Below are 21605 nucleotides of genomic sequence, written 5' to 3' on the forward strand. Positions count from 1 at the left end.
AAAAAAAAAAAAAAAGCAAAAACTTTTTATTTCAAAAAATTTAGATGTAAAAATTGAATATCTAGAGTTTTTCTATGTCCTTCACTCAACGTTCCCTCATGTTAATATCTCACACAACAACAGTACAACTATCTAAACCAAGGAATGAACGTTGGTGCAATATGATTACTCTATGGACATTCAAATGTCATCAGTTTTTCCATTAATGAACACTTAATGGAAAAACTAATTTGTTGGACCATTTTCTGGTCCAGCATCCAGTCCAGAATTCCACATTGCATGTAATTCTCCTACAGGACCATAATGCAACCATCAAAATCAAGCAGTGAACACTGATCTATTATGTTCTCCCCAAACCCCATTTCTGTTTCACCAGTTGTCCTAATAAATTTATTTCTAGTAAAAGAATACAATTCAGAATCAGCCACATACTTAGTTGTCATATTTCCTTAGTGTACTCCAATATGTAATACTTTTGTCTTTTATGATCTTGATAACTTTTGAAAAGTACTGGCCTTTTAGTTTCTAGAATTTCATTCAACTTGAATTTGTCTGATGTTTTCTCATAATTAGATTGAGTCACTGCACACCCAACATCAAAGCCCGGTAAGTCATCAGCTGCCACGTGTTGAGCTATACGCTTACCAAAATCAGTTGTATGCTGCCAAACCTGCTTACGCCAGTTTCACTTGTGATTGTAACTAGTTCCGTAGTATATAGTAGGATAAAACAGGAGGGAAAGGCCAGGCACAGTGGTTCATGCTTGTAATGCCAGCACTTTGGGAGGCCAAGGTGGGAGGATCGCTTGAGCTCAGGAGTTTGAGACCAGCCTAGGCAACATGGCGAAATCCTGTCTCTACAAAAAATGCAAAAATTAGCCAGTGAAGTAGTTCATGCCTGTGGTCCCAGGTATTCAGGAGAATGGCTGGAGCCCCAGAGGTCAGGGCTACAGTGAGCTGTGAGTGCACCATTGCATTCCAGCCTGGACAACGGAGTGAGACCCCATCTAAAAAAAAGGGGGGGGGGTGGAAGAAAAGTTGTTTCTATGAAAACTAAGTTAAGTCTTTTGGAAAGCCACGAGAAAAGCAAGCTTCTAAATAGAAATTGATGAAGAATTAGTTGTAAGATAAAGATGGGAAGGAGAGGAAAATTATAAAAATCTGGAAGGGCTCTATATGCTGCTTAACCAGTGTTTTTAAATTTTCATTACATTTAAAATTTAAAATTATATTCTCATTACATTTAAATTCTCATTACATTACATGAACCAAAAGAGGAAATCACCTGATTCATGCAGGAAAGATAAGGTAAGACTTCACTCAATTAACTCATTTATTTATCATTCATTATCCCAATATTAATATTAGACAATATTCACAGTGCAAATTGGTATACAGAATACTAGTATGTGTAAGTTAAAAGATAGGATAAAATATTCATAATGTAAGGTTTCTGTTTCTCTATTCTAACCAACTTTTTCAACTAACCTTCTAGACACCAGGCAATAGGCAAATGATATTAGGGTGACCTCTCAGCTACACACAAGAACGCATTAAAACTGAGCACTGACCAGATGCAATGGTTCACACTTGCAATCCCAGCACATTGGGAGGCCAAGGCAGGTGGATTGCTTGAGTTCAAGAGTTCAAGACCAGCCTGGGTAATGTGGTAAAACATCGCCTCTATAAAAAAAAAAAAATACAAAAATTAGCTAGGTATGGTGATGTGTGCCTATGGTCCCAGCTACTCAGCAGGCTGAGGCGGGAGGATTGCTGAAGCCCAGAAGATGGAGGCTGCAGTGAGCTGAGATCACAGCACTGCACGGGCCGGGCGCGGTGGCTCAAGCCTGTAATCCCAGCACTTTGGGAGGCCGAGGCGGGTGGATCACGAGGTCAAGAGATCGAGACCATCCTGGTCAACATGGTGAAACCCCGTCTCTACTAAAAATACAAAAAATTAGCTGGGCATGGTGGTGCATGCCTGTAATCCCAGCTACTCAGGAGGCTGAGGCAGGAGAATTGCCTGAACCCAGGAGGCGGAGGTTGCGGTGAGCCGAGATAGCGCCATTGCACTCCAGCCTGGGTAACATGAGTGAAACTCTGTCTCAAAAAAAAAAAAAAAAATACATCACTGCACTCCAGTCTGGGCAACAGAGCAAGATGCTGTCTCAAAAGAAAAAAGATGTGAGTACTAGGAATATTATTCGGCCTTTAAAAGGAAGGCAATTCTGACACATGTTACAACATGGATGAATTTTGAGGACTTTATGCTAAGTGAAATAAGCCAGTCATGAAAGGACAAATACTGTATGACTACACTTAAATGAGGTACTTATGTTACCAAAAGTCCAGGGGTTCCGTCTAGATTCTGCTGCTTTCTGCACAGAAAGCCAATACTGAGACCATGAATATTGCCAGGAAAGAAGACTTTATTCAGGTGCTGCAGACCAAGAGATAGGAGACCAATCTCAAATCCATCTCACTGACCAACTAAACTCAGGAGTTTATACAGCAGGAAGAAAATGTAACTACATGCAAGAAAACAGGAATTAAGGAGGAATAAGGAAGAGGAGTTGGTCAATAGGAAGCAGATCATCAGTTAGGCAATCATGGCATCTCATTGTCCAGATATGGTGGCCTGGTGAGTTTCAGCTCCTTGATCCTATCTGGGAGGCCTGATGGTTGGTTTCCAGAGAAAGGAACTCAGATAGGACAAATGTAACTTTTTCACGCTTTAAGACCAGGAGAATCAATTTATTTGTTTATTCGAAGAAACCATAAACATCAGTTCTATGGGACAATTGGGCCGGTTTCACTTAGCATCGTTAAGATCATAGAGAAAGAAAGTACAATGGCGGTGGTCAGGGGCTTAAGGGAATATGGATGGCAAGTGGTTGTTTAATGAGTATGTAGTCTCAGGTTTATGAGAATGGAAAGAGTTCTAGAGATGGATGGTGGGGATGTTTGCAAAACATTATGAATGTATTTAATTCCACTGAACTGTACACTTAAAAATGGTTAAGATGGTACATTTTATGTTATGTGCATTTCACCACAATAAAAAATTAAGGAGGCGGGGTGGTAAGGGAGTGCTAGAGTGTTTACATCCCATTATATAGGGTGTTCCAGCAGGATTTCAAATAACACACAAACTTCACTGCTCTTCCTGTATTTCCATTGACATGGGTTCTAGACAACCTGACGAGGTAAAAGAGACAGTTTCCCAAAGGTAGGGCTTTTTGGTTTGGTTTGGTTTGGTTTGACAACTGCATTTGTTGTTGTTGTTGTTGTTGTTGTTAAAGCATCTGTTTCCATTTTCTTCTAATCCTTTCCCTGAGATTACCTGAGTAACTTTAAAAATATGGAAAAGCTACCATCTGCCCTGGAAAGAGACAATACTAATTGCCAAGCCCATACAGCCACAGACCTGCCTGTCATATCTTGCCTGCACATAGTAGGATATTAACATATGTTTGCTGAATTAATCAATGAACAAATGAAAGTTTCATTTCTTGGCTGTAAAAAAGAGAAGAAAAAGCCACAGGAAAAGTTGGGAAAAAAGAAAAGGGAAATCCGAAAAGTTACCCCAGTACATGTTGCGTTACTTGGGTTGGAAGTTGTCTGCAGAAGACAGAAATCATTTTAGCAGAAGTTTCTTCATCAGTTGCAGCCCCATGACCAGCTCAACAGGTCTCAGGGCAGGTGGCTAGGGATTCACAATCAAACCTCCATTCCCAACCCTAGCTCATTGCCCCCTTATTTGGATACAGTAAGGGTGATCAAGCCCCTAGCTGGTAGGCTCTTGCTTCTTGGGAAGCTGAGAGCTGATGGGGACCCTGGTCAAGAGATCCTACCATGGAATGCAAATTAGTACAGCCACTCACATATATTTTAAGACTATTAGAAAAAAAAATAAGGGTCTTTCCTCCTGAAATTTCCCTCTCTCTCAATAGAGAGAGAGCCATTTTTCTTTCTCTTTCTTCTGCCTATTCAACCTCTGCTTCTAAACTCCTTGTGTGTGTCACTGTCCTAAATTTTCCTGGTGCAAGACAACAAGCCCAGGGTACACACCCCAGACAACATAGCCACTTCATACTGAGGACCTCGTCCAGGAAAGCAAGGTACAGCATTCATGGAAACACAACATCTGGTGAAGGCAAACCAGTGTTACAACCCATCAGAATGGCTGACAGCAATCAAATTCAAAATGATGCTACAGGCAGAACCACACATGGACACGCCTTTCTTTCAAGGACCCTTAGATCAACCCCAGGAGGCGCCCTAGCTGCTGTTCCCCACACAATGCCACTTTTCAGGAGAAGTAGCCAGAAAGAGTCATCATCCAACACTCCCTAGCAGCAGTTAGGGTTACAATTCCAGAGGGGGGAATGATACGGGAGTTAAGAAGAAATGACTTAGGCAGATAGGGTGCAGAAGTCCTCAGTAAGATTTCCCTTTTAATGAAAAGCAACCATAAATCATTTTCCTTTCTAACAAGGAGCAGCCGGTAACATCAAGCTGCAGACATAGATGCCGGCAGTTGTGCCAATCATGCTCAAGATGGCGGCTCCATCGCCCCTTCTCTTTGTCAGTCACATGTACAGTAAAGAGCAGAAGAAATGGCCCCAGTCAACTGAAAAGCCCATTCGCATAACAAGATTAGGGTGGGGCAGCCAGCCTTTCCTTCAAGCTATGTAAATGTCATAGCTGATCAAACCAACCTGTGAGCCCTATGTAAAGCAGACACCACCTCCTCAGGCCTGACTATAAAATCCAGTGCATCACTTTCTGGGCAGTCTTTCCTCTTGGAAGTCCCAGAGAGGGAGGTGGTTTTCTTTCTCTTTCTCCTGCCTATTAATCCTCCACTCCTAAACTCAAAAGGAAAAAGAAAAAGAAAAGAAAAATTGCCATAGCCACTATGGAGAACAGTGCTGCAGTTCCTCAAAAAACTAAAAATAGATATGATGATATGATCTGACAATTTCCCCAGTGGTTACATTTAAAAGAAAGAAAATCAATATGTTAAAAAGACATCTCCATTCTGATGTTTACTGCAGCACTATTCACAATAGCCAGAATAAAAAATCAACCTAAGTATCTATCGGTGGATGAATGGAGAAAATGTGGTATATACACATAATGGAATATTATCCAGCCATAAAAAAGAATGAGGTCCTATCATTTGCAGCAACATGAATGGATCTGGAGGTCATTCTGTTAAGTGAAATAAGCCAGGCACAGAAAGACAAAGATCTCATGTTCTCACTCATATGTGGGAATTTAGAATGTGGATCTCATGAAATTAGAGAGTAAACTGGTGGTTAACAGAGGCTAGGAAGGGGCAGCGGGGCAGGAGAATGAAGAAAAGTTGATTAATAGGTACACATACGCAGTTTGATAGAAGAAATAAGACCCAGTGTTTCATAGACCATTGGAGTGACTATAGGTTACCATAATCTATTGTATATTTCAAAATAGCTAGAAGAGAAGAATTTGAATTTTTCTAGCATAAAGAAATGACAGTATTTAAGATGATGGATATCCCAAGTACACTGATTTGATCTTAACAAATTACATGAATGTGTTAAATTATCATGTGTGCCCTGAAACTATGCACATCTATTATTCATCAATTTTTAAAAACAAAAACTCGATCATCTGCAAAGACTCTGTTTCCCAATAAGGTCTCATTCACAGGTCTTGGTGGTAAGGACTTCAACACCTTTTGGGAGGTACAGTTCAACCCATGACACACATTTGCACATAATAGAGTGGTTAACAGCTCCAGATCCTCCTTAATCAGATCAAATCCCAGCTCCACCACTTACAGGCTGATGGCCTGTGACAAGTCACTTCACGTCTCTGAGTTTCGGTTTCCTCATCTGTAAAATGGGTTTCATAACTCTACCTACCTCTTGGGGCATCAAAGGGGCATCAAAGTATTCAACAAAATCATGTACTTGTTCAACCAATGTCGATGGCACTCCTGTGGCCTGCCAGCATCAGGCACTGGGGCTGTAGCTGTGAACAAAAGACAAATCCCTGCCCCCATGGAGCTTACTGAGGACAAAGGGGCTGCAGAGACAGTTTATATTTTTTAAAATAGGCTGGGTGTAGTGGCTCATGCCTGTAATCCCAAAGCTTTGAGAGGCTGAGGCAGGACGATTGCCTGAGGCCAGGAGTTCAAGTCCAGCCTGGACAACATGGTGAAACCCCATCTCTAACTAACAGAAATATAGAAAGTTAGCTGGGCATGGTGGTACATGCCTGTAGTCCCAGCTACTTGGGGGGCTGAGGCAGGAGAATCTCTTGAGCCCGGGAGGCAGAGGTTGCAGGGAGCCAAGATCGTGCCACTGCACTCCAGCCTGGGTGACAAAGTGAGACCCCACCTCCAATACATAAATAAAGAAACAAACAAGAAAAATATCTAGGCTAGCAAAGGGCAAAGAGTGAGATTATTTCTAAGTGCATCATTTATGGCTGAAAAATTTTAAAATGATGCAAGTGATAGCCTCAGCAAAACATCTGCATGAAGTGAAAGAGGTGGCTGTTAAGTGAATCCCCATAAAAAGAGAGGGGAAAAAAAAGATCTGTAACAATGAGATCATCCTAACTCACGGAATGCTCATAGCATGGTGCTTGGCACCTGGTAATCTTCTGCTGCTCATGATTATAACTCTCCCGAAAAAGGAAGTCGCAGGAAGCATGTCCACTCCATGCCAGTGTGAAGCCCAGCCAGGCCAGCCATGCTTCCAAAGGGCCACTTTTCCCACCGCAGTTGCCAAGCAGCCAAGATGTCTCAAGAAGGAACAAGGAAAGCTAGGTTGGTGGCCCCGGAGGAGTCTGCTCCCTTTCATCCATCCGGAGCCTGGCGGGTAATTTTGCAGCTGCACCCCCAGCCAATGAACTGTTCTCAAACTGCATGGAAACACTGCTGTTGGAAAACTGTGAAGATCCATAAAAGGGCAAGAAAAAAATGCTGAAAGAAGCCAGTCTCCAAAAGCCATTATATTATAGGATTCCATAGGAACAAGGAAAGCCAGGTTGATGGCCTCGGAGGAGTCTGCTTCCTTTCATCCATCCCGAGCCTGGGGGGTAATTTTGCAGCTGCACCCCCAGAAACATCCAGCAGAGAAAAATCTATACAGACAGAAAGTAGATTGCCAGGGACTGAGGGAGGGCGTTTGGGGAGAAACAGGAAATTGCTACTAAAGGGTCTTTGCTTTCTTTGGGGGTAATGAAAATGTTCTAAAATTGGGGTGATGGTTGTACAACCCTGTGAATATATTAAAAACCATGGAATTGTACACTTCAAATGGGAGAATTGTGTGGTATGTGAATTATATCTCAATAAAGCTGTCATTAAAAAAAAAAAAAAAAACAGTTGCCTTGGCTCTAAACTTATTTCTCCGGTTCCTCTGAGAACGCCAAATCACTGCCATCTCTCTGATTAGGGCTGAATTCATTTCACAATTATTTTTAAAAGAGTATTTTCTCAACACCTGAAATAGGGCCTTTGATGTCTGTCCAAAGCCCTCCTGGGAATTCTTATCTATTTAAAAGAGGGAATGAGTATTATGAGCTTGGCTTTCTTGGCTGGCCAGGCACCCATGTTAATTTCCACATCTCCACGTTGCTATGGCAACAGAGAGCTTCCACCGAGAGCTTTTTGGGGGTCATCAAAATGGACTGCAATTTGGACTCAGGGAGGTCCACAGCCCCTCTGCCCAGCAGCCCCCAGACCCTGGCTGCCTTGAATCAGCTGAAACAGAGAAATCAGAGAAGGGGGACGATGCAGGCTCCACTGGGTCTTCGCTCCACCCTGGCCCAAACTGAGTCACCAACCCCATGCAGGAAGGGAAGTATTAGTCACATCTTTCAGAGGCTGTGATCTAAAACAGCGTATTGAGCACCTGAATCAGTCTCCATGTCAACATGACCATATTTTTAGGCAGGAATAGGCAGCTTCTCCGGCCAATTAGAGTAGTACAGCTAGAAAGCATGCAGCAAACAGCTGGGAGAAAGGCAGTCAGCCACTGGGAGTCCACGGTTCTCACAGAGGAGTCTCACAAATGCAGACGCTCCCTGCCTTGGGGGTCTCAAAGAGTCCACGACGTGAGGCCCAGGAGGCCTGAAGTCCACGCTGTCAGCCTGTCAGGCAGAATCATTGAGACTGAGAAGGGAAGAGGCAGTGCACAACAGCACAGGGAGCCTCGAAGATGGGCCCCACTGATCGTCATTTCCTGGTGAGCCTTATGTAGCCCCCTCATATGTTGTACCAAGGTTGATCTGTGTTGTGGCCAATAGAGTACAACAAAAGTTAAAGTATGCCTTCTGAAGCTATATCATAAAAGACATCACACTCTTGGGTATTCATACTGGGGGAAGCCAGCCGCCATGTTGAGAGGACACTCAAGCAGTCCTATGGAACAGCCCACATGAGAGGAACTGAAGCCCCCAGCCATCAGCCATGTGAGCCACCTTGGAAATGGAAACTTCAGCACCAGTCAAGTCTTCAGATGACTGCAGCCGCACACAACATCTTGACCACAATCTCAAGAAAATCTGCCAGCTAGAACCATCCAGCTAAACTACTACCAGATTGACCTGCACAAAATAATGTAAAGTAAAAAATGTTTGCTGTTGTTTTAAGCTACTAAGCACTGGGGATATTTGTTACACAGCAATGGATAACAGATGTAGGGTGGATGCCAGAAATTGTATTGAGAAGATGACTTTATTAAGATTTTTCCTCCTTGCTCCTTCCATACCCTCAAAGCATTTTTATAGTAGAAGGTGACATGTTAATGGATAGGGAATCTAGAGGCTTGGATTTGTATTATGGCTCTGTCCTTAGTTTTTCCACCTCTAAAGCTGAGGAGCTAAAATGTAACCTGAGATCTCAGAAAGCCTAGGGTCTCATGAGGGTCAAAACCATAAGTTTTGAGTCAGGAAGACTGCTTGCGAACCCTGGCTCTGCTTGCTTGCTGTGTGACCTCGGGCTAATTACCTAATTTCTCTGAGCCTCACTGTCACCTTCTATAAAGTCGGTTTAATAATACCTTCTTCATGGCATTATTACAAACATTCAACAGGATACCCTACAAATTACTTAGCAAGCGGTAAGTGCTCAGTTGTTACCACTGACCAAAATAAGATACCATGGTGGGTACAATTATTTCCACCTGTAGCTAAGATACAGGAGGATCAGAGCAGCAGTTAGAGGATTTCATTGGTCTGGAGCAAGGCCCCATGTGGTTGTTTTTCAAACCCCCCCCCCAAATGATTCTTTGAGAAACTCTGTCCTAGAGAAACTTCCACACATGTGCCAAAAAATCATACAAGTATTTCACCACAATCTGTAATAGGGAAAGACTGTAAATAATCCAAATGCCCATCAACAGGTAAATGGAAAATAAATTGTAAATGGAATGCTATACAGCACTAGAAAATTAATCAACCAGAACTATGCATATCAGCACAAGCATAAATCTCTAAGACATAATTCTGAACCCAAAAAATGCAGAAGGATCCACAGAGTATATATAATGTATAAAAATCTGCAGAGCATCATTATGTATTATAGTTACATGCCTATGGATAAAAGCAAAAGCCATGCGTGGGGCAGTAGCACCAAATTCAACATGGTGGTGACCTCTGGGAGGGAGGGAAGGGCATGTGAAGGGAAGGAGACCCACGGAGCTTCAGTGCATTGGTGACATGTTATTTCTTTTTTTTGAGATGGAGTCTCACTTCGTCACCCAGACTGGAGTGCAATGGTACAATCTCAGCTCACTGCAACCTCCGCCTCCTAGGTTCAAGTGATTCTTTTGCCTCAGCCTCCTGAGTAGCTGGAATTACAGGTGCATACCACGCCCAGCTAATTTTGTATTTTTAGTAGAGACAGGGTTTCAGCATTTGGTCAGGCTGGTCTCAAACTCCTGACCTCGTGATCTGCCCGCCTCAGCCTCCCAAAGTGCTGGGGTTACAGGAGTGAGCCACTGTGCCTGGCCAACATGGTATTTCTTAAACTGGATGGCAGGCACACAAGTGCCCATTACACTGTCAATGCCTTTTGGATGTCTGAAATATTTCATCATTTAAAAATAGATATGACCAGGTGTGGTGGCTCATGCTTATAATCCCAGCACTTTGGGAGGCTGAGGTTTGAGGATTGCTTGAGCCCAGGGGTTAAAGACCAGACTCGGCAACATAGGGACACCCCTTCTCTAAAAAAAAATATATTATTTCAATTGGCCAGTCATGGTGGTATGTATCTGTAAACCCAGCTACTTGGGAGTCTCAGGCAGGAGGATCACTTAAGCCCAGGAGGTTGAGGCTATAGTGAGCCCAGATCATGCCCCTGCACTCCAGCCTGGGTGACAGAGTGAGACCCTGTCTCTACAAAAAAAAAAAAATTTAAAAATTAGCCAGTCATGGTGGCACGCACCTGTAGTCCCAGCTACTTGGGAGGCTGAGGCAGGAGGATCACTTAAGCCCAGGAGGTTGAGACTGCAGGGAGCAGAGATCGTGCCACTACACCCCAGCCTGAGTGACAGAGTGAGAGCCTGTCCCAAAAATAAATAAATAAATGTGCACAGAGAAATATTGAGCAGAATTTTGAATGTATATATTTTCTTCTTTTTTGTGGATTCTCTATCTGTAATGATCTCATGTTGTTTTTAAGAAATAAAATAGTTGTTTAACAAGTGAAAGGCAGTTATATCTAATTTTTTGCAAAAGTGTCACTTCCCCAAATGATTTGCTCTGAAAACAGCACTCATCTGCATGTCTGAGTTTTGAAATATTGCTGATTTGAGCCCATATGACCTGAGAAACATGCTGAGGCCACAGCACAAGCCTTTGGCCCAGGAACACTCATATGGGTGTCCACCAAACCCTGTTTCTTGGTGATGCCTCAGAAACTGGGTTTGACCTCACCAGATATGTCTTAAAAGGAGAATTAATCAGTAGTCAGGGAGAAAGGCTGGTGGGCTCTCTTTTTCAGCCACAGCATTAAGTTAGAAGGAGGAAAAAAAAAATCCAGGAGTGGGGAAGAGGAGAGCAGTGAAGAAGCAAGAACAGGTGTGGTGTGTTTTCTTTGTAATAAAGTTGAGTCATTCTGCAGCCAACTCAATACCATGCAGCCTGAAGCCAGGGAGTTTTGTTTTTCCTAAGCAATAGAATCTGACTCTGCCAGCAAGAAGCGTTTGACTGCTGTTCCTTAAACATGCAGAAGGTTTTGTTTGTCTTGTTTTATTTTGCATAATGGACACATTTCCCATGCAGCCACTTTTTCTGGGATCTTTGTCATGTGTCAAGGTAAGCGGTTAGAAAACTCCTCCGTGGGCCACGGGGAGGCAATTTTCACCTAATACAGAATGCTTAAGATGGAGAAAGCCAACTTTTCAATATCGCTTCAGGGACCATATTTTGTGCATTCAACACAGCTCAATGCAAAGTCAAGAGTTAAAATTGAGTGTAATCTGACAAGGAGATTTAACAAGGCAAGTGATGGCAAGTGAATTACTGCCCCCTGGTGGCCACACACAGCAATGGGATCATTTTGCTGTAATAGTCTCTTGAGTCTTGTCTTCCTGTGTTCCCTGCCATCTTCCACTACCCTCTACAAAGGGGTTACAATCTGGCAACCCTGGAAAGCCAGCCGGCAGGCATGCCAATTGTCTTAAAATCTGGAGATACGGCCAGGCGCGGTGGCTCACGCCTGTAATCCCAGCACTTTGGGAGCCCGAGGCGGGCAGATCACGAGGTTAAGAGAGCGAGACCATCCCGGCCAACATGGTGAAACCCCGTTTCTACTAAAAATACAAAAAAAAATTAGCTGAGCGTGGTGGCGGGTGCCTGTTGTCCCAGCTACTCGGGAGGCTGAGGCAGGAGAATTGCTTGAACCCAGGAGGTGGAGATTGCAGTGAGCCGAGATTGTGCCACTGCACTACAGCCTGGGCGACAGTGTGAGACTCCATCTCAAAAAGAAAAAAAAAATGTTGAGATACTGCTTAAAAATCTAGGCCTCACATTTCTTTTGAAAAATTGAAAACTGTATCCACTTTTTAGACTGCATCCCAGCTAATAAATATGGGTTAGAGCTGAGAAGCTGCTGCCCACTTTAGACAAGGCATGTGCCCTCAAATCTGCCACACTGCCCCCCCATTGTCTCATGGCCAGGCAGTTTTACTCATTAGCAGTTCCCCCATTGCTTCTGCATTTACTACACGTACCCTAAGCTAATTAAAGAGCTAACAAAGACAGGAGGGTGTCTTTAGAAACAGACAATTACATTGCTTTATGCCTGGGTGTGGACAGGGGTCCACAAGTCCCATAATACCCAGCTCAGTGAGGATGAGTGACTTATTCAAGGTCACCCAGCTAGCAAGCGGTGGGCCTTGCATTTGAGCGCACATCTGTCTCGCCCCCAGAGCGTCACTGTTTTCTGATGTACCAACTGTCACCCATAAGCTGGCTGCATGCCAGGCCCTCCTCTGGGGAAGGTTTTCACAATGACATTATAATTGGGCCATCAGGAAGTGCAATACAGAGGACTCCAAGAGAAAAATATTCATGACCTTTGTTGAAAAGATTAAAAACAAGAATAATCACCACCCTGATATTGTTCCTTAAAAACTATGGTTCTGGCTGGCCACGGTGGCTCAAGCCTGTAATCCCAGTACTTTGGGAGGCCGAGGCAGGCAGATCACTTGAGGTCAGGAACTGAAGACCAGCCTGGGCAACATGGTGAAACCCCGTGTCTATTAAAATACAAAAAAATTAGCTGAGTGGCACACGACTGTAATCCCAGCTACTCAGGAGGCTGAGGCAGAAGAATCGCTTGAACCCAGAAGGTGGAGATTGCAGTGAGCCAAGATTATCCCACTGTACTCCAGCCTGGGCAACAGAGCAAGACTGTCTCAAACCAAAAACCTCTATGGTTTGTCCTGCTGCAGGTGTTTCATGCTCATTACTACCAAATTGCTTGAGCATCTACTCAGTGCCATGCTCTGTGCTGGGGGCTGGGAGCTGTAAATGCTGTGGGGGGTGCAGGGGGCAGTTACAAGATATGAACAAGGGGCCCAATAGACAAGGGCCAAAGCTGCTTGGTCCTCACCTTGCAATGTCCCCAGTGGTGTCCTTCATGACAGCATGACTCTGGTCATCAGCCCCAACTCTGCCCTGGGCTCGGACACTTTGTTCCGTGCTGTGGATCAGTGGCTTCCCTAAACTGGAATCAAAACAAGACCTATACAAGGTGCAATGGGGGTCTCTCCCTGGTGGGTGGGGCAGCCTGCAGCTCTGGCCATTTCTTCTGTGGATAATAAAGCAGCAATGACTTGGTGTCTTCTAGAAATAATTACAACAGCTGATCTGTATCAAGAGTTTGCTCTGAAGACAGGTGTGGTGGCTCACACCTGTAATCCCAGCACTTTGGGAGGCCAAGGTGGGTGGATTGCTTGAGCCTAGGAGTTTGAGAACAGCATGGGCAACATAGCAAAATCCCATCTCTACTTAAAAAACAAAAAAACAGCCAGGCATGGTGGTGGGCACCTGTAATTCCAGCTACTCAGGAGGCTGAGGCAGGAGAATCGTTTGAACCTGGGAGGCAGAAGTTGCAGTGAACCGAGATTGCACCATTGCACTCCAGCCTGGGTGACAAGAGTGAAACTCCGTCTCAAAAAACAAAAGTTAGCTGGCATGCACCTGTAGTCCCAGCTACTAGAGAGGCTGAGGTGGGAGAATCCACTACAGCCCAAGAGATGGAGGTAGCAGTGAGCCAAGATCACACCACTGCACTCCAGCCTGGGCAACAGAGTGCCTGTGTGTGTGTGTGTGTGAGAGAGAGAGAGCGAGAGAGAGAGAGAGAGGGGAAAGAAAGAGGAAAGAAGGAAGAAAGAAAGAGAGAAGGGAGGGAGGGAGGAAAAAGAATGAACAAAGGAGGGAGGGAGGAAGGAAGGGAGGGAGGGAGGGAGGGACTGAGGGAAGGAGTGACGGAGGAAGGTAAGAAAGGGGAGAAAGAGTTTGTTCTGTGCCAGGTGTATAGAATCTCATTTCACCCTCCCATAAAACCCTGGGAAGAGTTAATATTATCACATTGTGTGCAGTTTACAGAAAAGCCTAAACAGATGATCAACAGGATCAAGTCACTTGCTGAGTGTGATTCAGTTTGCAAGTGACAGAGCTGGGATTTGAACCCAAGGCTGTGTGACTCTCAACAGTGACACCCACAGCCACCACACAGCCCTGCCTCTGAGGGCACTACATGCCACAGAAGAGGTCAGATCTCAAGTATCAAGCCTTCCGCAAATCGTGAACTGGATGCCAAAAGCAATGTAGGTTGTTTGTCCCCATTTTACAAGTGGGGACAGTGAGGCTAGGAGTACCATGCCCAAGATGACACAGAGAGTAAATGGCAAAGTCTGATTCTGAGCCCAGGTCCCTCTGACTCCTCAAAATCTGAACTGCTATATTCTTAATGCTTAGCGTTTCTGGGGCACCTCCCTAGATATTTCAGCATTTGTGGATTAAGATGGAGGTTTCCATTCTCTGCTTCAAGAAGAAAATTTCTCTCTGGAAAGCCAAAAGAACTAGCCAGGTCCTTCTGGAGAGTATGCAAATTACAAAGTCAGGAAGGATTGAGCAGGGTGGCTCCCATCTGTAATCTCAGTGCTTTGGGAAGCCGAGGTGGGAGGATCACTTGAGGTCAAAAGTTCGAGACCAGCCTGGGCGTATTAGCAAGACCCTGTCTCTACAGAAAATAAAAAATCAGGGCCAGGCACGGTGGCTCATGCCTATAATGCCAGCACTTGGGAGGCCGAGGCAGCCGGATCACAAGGTCAGGAGTTCTAGACCAGCTTGACCAACATGGTAAAACAGCATCTGTACTAAAAATACAAAAATTAGCCAGGCATGGTGGCGCGCACCTGTAGTCCCAGCTACTCAGGAGGCTCAGGCAAGGGAATCACTTGAACCCGGGAGGCAGAGGTTGCAGTGAGCCGAGATTGTGCCACTTCACTCCAGCGTGGGTGACAGAGCGAGACTCTGTCTCAAAAAAAAAAAAAAAAAAATCAGAAATAAGAAAATTCCCCTGGCTGTGGTGGCACACACCTGTAGTCCCAGCTACTCGGGTGGCTGAGGTGGGAGGATCGCTTGAGCCCGGGAGGTGAAGGCTGCAGTGAGCTGCACTCCAGCCTGGGCAACACCTGGAGACCCTGCATTTTTTTAAAAGAAAAAAAAAATAAGATTTTTAAGTCAGGGAGGAAAAGACAGAGAGGGAAAGAGAAAGAAGGCGGCGGCAAACCCAGCAGCATGGGGTGGGGGCTAAGAACAGGGGCTGCGCAGTCACGGAGGCTAACAGGGTGAAGGCGTGGATAGCATCAGCATCTTCATTTCACACCCGGGAAAACTGAGGCACACGACAGAGGCTCCGGGACGAGGAGACCCGAGGAAGGCACCGCCGTGCAACTTCGAGTTTCCGGGCCCGCCAATCAGCGCGCCGCAGTTTCCCGCACCTGCTCCTCCCGCCAGTGGCCTAGGCCCCGCCCCTCCCGCTGCTTATTGGCTGCTACGGGAACGAGTCAAACGCAAGCGACAACCAATGGGAGTGGCCCACGGCGCGTCTTTCCCGGGGAAGCCGACGCGGACGCGGGAACCCGGAAATGCGAAGGAAGGACAAGTCGGGAAAGCCAATCCGCCGCGACGAGGGCAGCGGGCCGTTCAATGGCGAGTCGCCGAGGGCGGGGCCAGAGGCCGGCGGCGAAGGAGTACCCGGGAGCCGGCGGCCTCGGAGCTGGGAGCGCGGGGAAGGCTTTTGGGGTTCTGACAGCCGCGCGCGGTGAGAAAGGGGCAAGCGCGAGGGACTCGAGAGGACGAAGCTGGGAAGGGTGCGGCGGGGCCGCGAGCCCTGGGCGGGGTTCGGGAAGGGGAGGCTCCGCAGTCTTGGAGGGGACTTAGACCTGTCCCCTTCCCTCTTCGGGCCTCAGTTTCTCCCTTTCCAGGGAAGTGAGGGGGAGAGATTCGCGCCTCCCCTAATGCACTTCTTCCCCGCACACACCCCTGGCACCGGCGAACTGCCCCTTGCCCTGTACAGCCCGGTCCAGGAGCCTGTCCCTCGGGAAGCCCTCCCAGACCCCTGGACCCGCGCAGCACGTCAAGCGCGCCCCTATTAAAGCGCACCCTAAGCCATTCCACATGTTCTGTGGCAACAAGCCAGGCTCCCCATAAGACTCTGAACCCCGTGATCCATCAGTCATTCTTGAGTCAGGACCAGCCCAGAGCAGATGCACAGGCCCTGCCTAGCAGTAAGGTGGAGGTTGTGACCTGGGGACTGGGCGCAGGGGCCCTGGGGTTTCCTTCCAAACGCCTCTATTTACCTCCTGTGGACCTTCTGGAATTTAACTTATGCTCTCTGTGCCTTGATTTCCTTTGTCTGTAAAATGGAGTTGGGGGTAGCCTTTCCTTCATAGGGTGGTGGCATGAGGGTGAGATGAGGCGATTGCGTGGCCAGTACATAGCTCTGCGCCCAGCACACCATAGTTGCCTAATAAGTGCTTATTGTTAGCATAATGTTTGCATACCTGGCCGCCCTCCACTTCCACTGCCAGCCCCAAGCACATACAAGCCCCCTTGTCACTGAGGCCAAGCTCTGTGGCCCACAGCGGGAGTTCCTTTCAAGGTGCTCCAACCGCTCATCCTCTTGGTGGTGTCCCTTCTGGACAGGCCAGGAACGGAAGGCCCAAGAGGGGAAGGGCACTGCAGGCACTGTGGCTGAATATCAGGGTGAGGGCAGTAAATGAGGCCACCCAGCAGTTGTGCTTATCGAAGATTGGGTGTCAGAACTGCCGTGGCTGATCTGCTTGTGTGTATCTCTGTCAGTCATTTGCGTCCCAAATGTTTGACATATGTCCCCAAACCCAGTGTTCGTGATCAGAAGCCACAGGGATGTATGGTAAAGGGGGATCACTTTAGAGCCGTGAAGTTTCTCAGTTCAAGTCCTAAGGCTGTCAATTGCTCACAGTGTGACTTTGGGCAAGGGACTTCACCTCTCTGAACTTCAGTTCCCTCACCTGGAGAGTGGGGTGAAAACATCAGCTCAAGTCGCTGTTGAAGATTGCAGGAGGTGCCTGTGTGAGGCGTTTGGTGCTGAGCACAGGGCCTGGACTGTGGCAAGTGCTCGATACTTGTTGGACCACAGTAGAGTTATTTTCACAGTCACACTGCCCAGGAGGTGGCCCCAGTCCTTCCAGCCTGGCCCGCCTCTAGTGAGATCCACTCCTTGCCTTGTCCCCACACCCCCATCTCTCTAGTGAGCTAAAAGAACAGGAAGTCGCCAAGCTCATCTTCCAGCTGAAGTCACGCCGCATCCTGAACATGTCTGTTTCTCCTGCAACTCTTGGCTCCTTGCAGATCCTGCCCCCTCTCAGCCGCCTGTGGACATGTGCAAGGGGCCCACTCCTGAGTCCAGACGATGCTCATGTCAATGGCTTCAGTGATGGCGGTGACTGAACCGAAATGGATCTCGTTCTGGGGCCGCTTCCTGTGGGTGACGCTGCTGAGCATGGTGCTGGGGTCCCTGCTGGCCCTGCTGTTGCCACTGGGGGCTGTGGAGGAGCAGTGCTTGGCTGTGCTCAAAGGCTTCTACCTGCTCAGGAGCAAACTGGACAGGGCGCAGCATGCCACCACCAGGTGCACCAGCCCATCCACAGAGCTCAGCGTCACCTCTAGGGATGCAACACTGCTGGTGGTGAAGACCAAGGCCTCTCCAGGTAAGACAGACTGGCCGTCTTCCTCAACGCTCGTAGACATTTATAGAATGTGTGCCATGTCCCGTGTGCAGGGTGGGTATTGTGAACAAGTCAGCCCTGGGCTCCCAGCATTAACAAGCTGACAGATTACTGAGAATGTCATGATCGTGGTTATGGGAAGCACAAAGGGCTGTAGGGGCATACCAGGAAGGCTGCCTGGAAGAGGTGACACCTGAGCTGGGACCCAGTTGTAAGTAGGAGTCATCCAAGGAGAAGGGCATCCAAGGAAAAGACCTCCAGGCAGAGACCAGAGGGTAGGAGAGAGCCTGGGGGCATTTGAGGAACTAAAGGAAGTTGAATATGTGGGGCTGAGCCTCACAGGTGGCCAAGGGGCCAGGACAGCAGGGCTTGGGCAAAAGCAGGCTCCCCACCTCCACCAGGAGTTCTCTGTGGTGGGGACTGACATAGGCATTGTCAGATGGTGGTGGCATCCCTGGCCTCTCCCCTGAGTTGCCGGTAGCACCCCTACTACCTCCCCAGTTATGACGACTAACCAGGTCTCCAGCTGTCACCAAATGTCCCCTGGGGCGCACAATCAAACCACTGGGTTAAAAGAGAGAAAGAACAGTCCCGGACGGTGAAGCCCCCAGGGCCTAGAAAGAGTGGAGAGTTTTTAACACCTTGGGCCTGCAGGGCAGGGAATCCGTGTCACCAGCACGGGTCAAGCTGGAGATGTAGGAGAGGGCCTACATTGGGAGCTGTGGCCAGAGGGAAAGGTCCAGCAGACCAGCACAGGTGACAGACCTGAATGTCCTCTGCCCCCTACCCTCCCTGACAGCACTTCTTTGGTTCTCTTCCAGCAGGTAAGTTGGAAGCCAGAGCCGCCCTGAACCAGGCCCTGGAGATGAAGCGCCAGGGCAAGCGGGAAAAAGCCCAAAAGCTCTTCATGCATGCCCTCAAGATGGACCCGGACTTCGTGGACGCACTCACCGAGTTTGGCATCTTCTCGGAGGAAGACAAGGACATCATCCAGGCGGACTACTTATACACCAGAGCACTGACCATCTCGCCCTACCATGAGAAAGCGCTGGTCAACCGTGATCGGACACTGCCACTCGTGGAGGAGATTGACCAGAGGTATTTCAGCATCATCGACAGCAAGGTGAAGAAGGTCATGTCCATCCCGAAGGGGAACTCGGCTCTGCGCAGGGTCATGGAGGAGACCTACTACCATCACATCTACCACACGGTGGCCATCGAGGGCAACACCCTCACCCTCTCAGAAATCAGGCACATCCTGGAGACACGCTACGCTGTGCCCGGGAAGAGCCTGGAGGAACAGAACGAGGTCATCGGTGTGCACGTGGCCATGAAGTACATCAACACGACACTGGTTTCGCGCATCGGCTCCGTCACCATCAGCGACGTGCTGGAGATCCACAGGCGGGTGCTGGGCTACGTGGACCCCGTGGAAGCTGGCAGGTTTCGGACGACACAGGTCCTAGTTGGACACCACATCCCTCCCCATCCGCAGGATGTGGAAAAGCAGATGCAGGAGTTTGTACAGTGGCTCAACTCGGAAGATGCCATGAACCTGCACCCTGTGGAGTTTGCAGCCTTAGCCCATTATAAACTCGTTTACATCCACCCTTTCATTGATGGCAACGGGAGGACCTCCCGCCTGCTCATGAACCTCATCCTCATGCAGGCGGGCTACCCGCCCATCACCATCCGCAAGGAGCAGCGGTCCGAGTACTACCACGTGTTGGAAGCTGCTAACGAGGGCGACGTGAGGCCTTTCATTCGCTTCATCGCCAAGTGTACTGAGACCACCCTGGACACCCTGCTTTTCGCCACGACTGAGTACTCGGTGGCACTGCCAGAAGCTCGGCCCAACCACTCTGGGTTCAAGGAGACGCTTCCTGTGAAGCCCTAACCCTAGAAACCCTCCCTCAGTGACAAAGGATGTCCCTAGGTAGGGGGAAAACACCAAAAAACAGCATTTCTAGAAACCTAGTCACTTCCCAAAGCAAAAGGAGAAACATTCTTTACCTCCAAATGTTGTTTTAATTAAAAAAGAAAAAAAATTAAGTTATTAAGCCTTGTCTCTAAAATAACTTATAATTCAACCAGGCTTATTTATTTTCTTTGGAGCAAGCCAGTCAGTGTTGTGTGGTGTCTGCTGTCTTGCTGGTGACTGTGCCTTAGGGGCAACAGTGCTGCCATGTGACCAGAACACAGGTTCTGGAGCAGAATTTGCACCACGGTGGAGGGGCAGCCAGGAGGTGTGGGACAGGGCCCAGAGGCAGATATCACTCCACGTGCTGCTCTGAAACAGGCTGAGAGATTCCATGAATGCAACTGGAAAGTCGGACCCCGGTCGCAGCTGAAAGAAGTGGTTGAAAGCTGGCTTTCTCGAGGTTTAGGTCAGTGGTGACTAACTTCCAAGCAAACTGCATAGAGAAAATGAATGACGCTCCTAGTTCAGTCCCTACTTACCTCCAGGAAGACTTTTTGAGCCATAGTTTGCAAACTTTAGTGCCAGCGGCTATTTTTCCATATTGAGACTGTTTTTCTAATTACGAATCGGGGTAGCCATAAAGAGCTGTTTGTGGGCAGGGGAAACACAGGGGGTTGGCCCATTTGGTTTTCTTTGGGTATCAGTGCTTTTCTCGCACTTCATTTGTAGCAACTCAGGCCAGATGTTTTCGTTTAAAAGTTCTCTGGGCTCGTCCTTCCAACTGTGTCGTGCTGTAAACCAGGTGTTATGCAAGTAGGCACCTGCCCTCGCTCCCCTGCCTGAGTTTTCTGTAGGTAGATGTTGAAGAACCTATCTGAGAAAACGTGCCACGTGGACACCTACTAAGCATTTTTGATAATGAATTAGAGCACCAGTTTCTACTGAACAGAGCAAAAACATTCAGCCACAGCGGGGTTATGTCCCTTTGGTCCTGAAGTTTCACCTACTTACTGCCTGGACCCCCACCTTCCATGGCCGTTGCTGTCCTGTGTACCCCTGGGGAGGCAGAAGAGATTGCCTCAGAGTAGCCTTATTTTTCTCGTGACTTGTGAAATGATGCAGTGCTCTATGTAATATGGCCAAGTTTCCAAGCTGTCATCCTATGGAATTAGAATCTTCTCTTTCAATCGTATGGCACAGGTGCCAATATGACTGCTGCTATTTAGAGTGGTGGAAGTCACTGGGTCCCCTTCCCAGTGATGGAGCCCGTGACGTCTAACACTGTACTGCACTTTGCCAATGTGTGAGTGATAGCGAATATGCAGTGTTATCTTTGATTTGGGAATTCAGTTCCTGACAGTAATGAGGCCAATGCTCTGACAGAGTTTATAGTTATTCAGTTGTATAAATACTACATTCAGAGTGTTTTTGAAAGGTCAAGAAAAATAAGTGAAAAGATACGTGAAATGGCTCCAAATGATAATTATTCAAAAAAATGTTTTCATACTCTCATGCTGCCAGATGTACTTCTTACACTCTTCTCGTCTTGGTTTTATAAGCACACCAAGGTCTGACAGATGAGCTTGCTTTCTACTTAAGAGCAAGAGAATTTGCACTTTAGCTATATGTGAAGGATATTATTTTAACAAATTCCCGATTCTAATAAAGTTATTTTATTACATGAATCCCTGAGACTCTGCTCTCTTATTTGGGAGGTGTTCCCATCTGTCCTAAGGGCAATGGGGGTATTCTGACCTTTAGCCTTATTCATAATACTGTTCTGGGGGAGCAACAGATCCAAGATGGTGATTTCCACGAGCAAGTGAGCCAGAAGTTGGATAACCCACCCACCTAGGTGGATAAGGATGAATTACTGATTTTCTTGGTTTTTTT

General features: G+C 47.2%; 1 protein-coding gene across 5 annotated transcripts; it reads left to right on the plus strand.

The window, feature by feature from the left end:
• The first annotated feature begins 15665 nt into the window (after window positions 1–15665).
• FICD (FIC domain protein adenylyltransferase) lies at window positions 15666–21397 on the plus strand. Of its 5 annotated transcripts, none has more exons than XM_017541196.2 (4): window positions 15666–15843; window positions 16728–16792; window positions 17415–17773; window positions 18616–21397. In XM_017541196.2, the coding sequence occupies exons 3-4, from the start codon at window positions 17476–17478 to the stop codon at window positions 19686–19688; spliced, it is 1371 nt and encodes a 456-aa protein (XP_017396685.1). In that variant the 5' UTR covers window positions 15666–15843; window positions 16728–16792; window positions 17415–17475; the 3' UTR covers window positions 19689–21397. The 5 variants fall into 5 exon arrangements, with proteins under 5 accessions (XP_017396685.1, XP_017396679.1, XP_017396668.1 ...); XM_017541179.2 differs by having other exon boundaries at window positions 15668–15843; window positions 16667–16792; window positions 18613–21397; XM_037743089.1 differs by having other exon boundaries at window positions 15668–15843; window positions 16684–16792; window positions 18613–21397.
• Window positions 21398–21605: the final 208 nt, after the last annotated feature.

Source organism: Cebus imitator, unplaced genomic scaffold (genome assembly GCF_001604975.1).
Source record: "Cebus imitator isolate Cc_AM_T3 unplaced genomic scaffold, Cebus_imitator-1.0 Scaffold8, whole genome shotgun sequence".
Lineage (NCBI taxonomy): Eukaryota > Metazoa > Chordata > Mammalia > Primates > Cebidae > Cebus > Cebus imitator.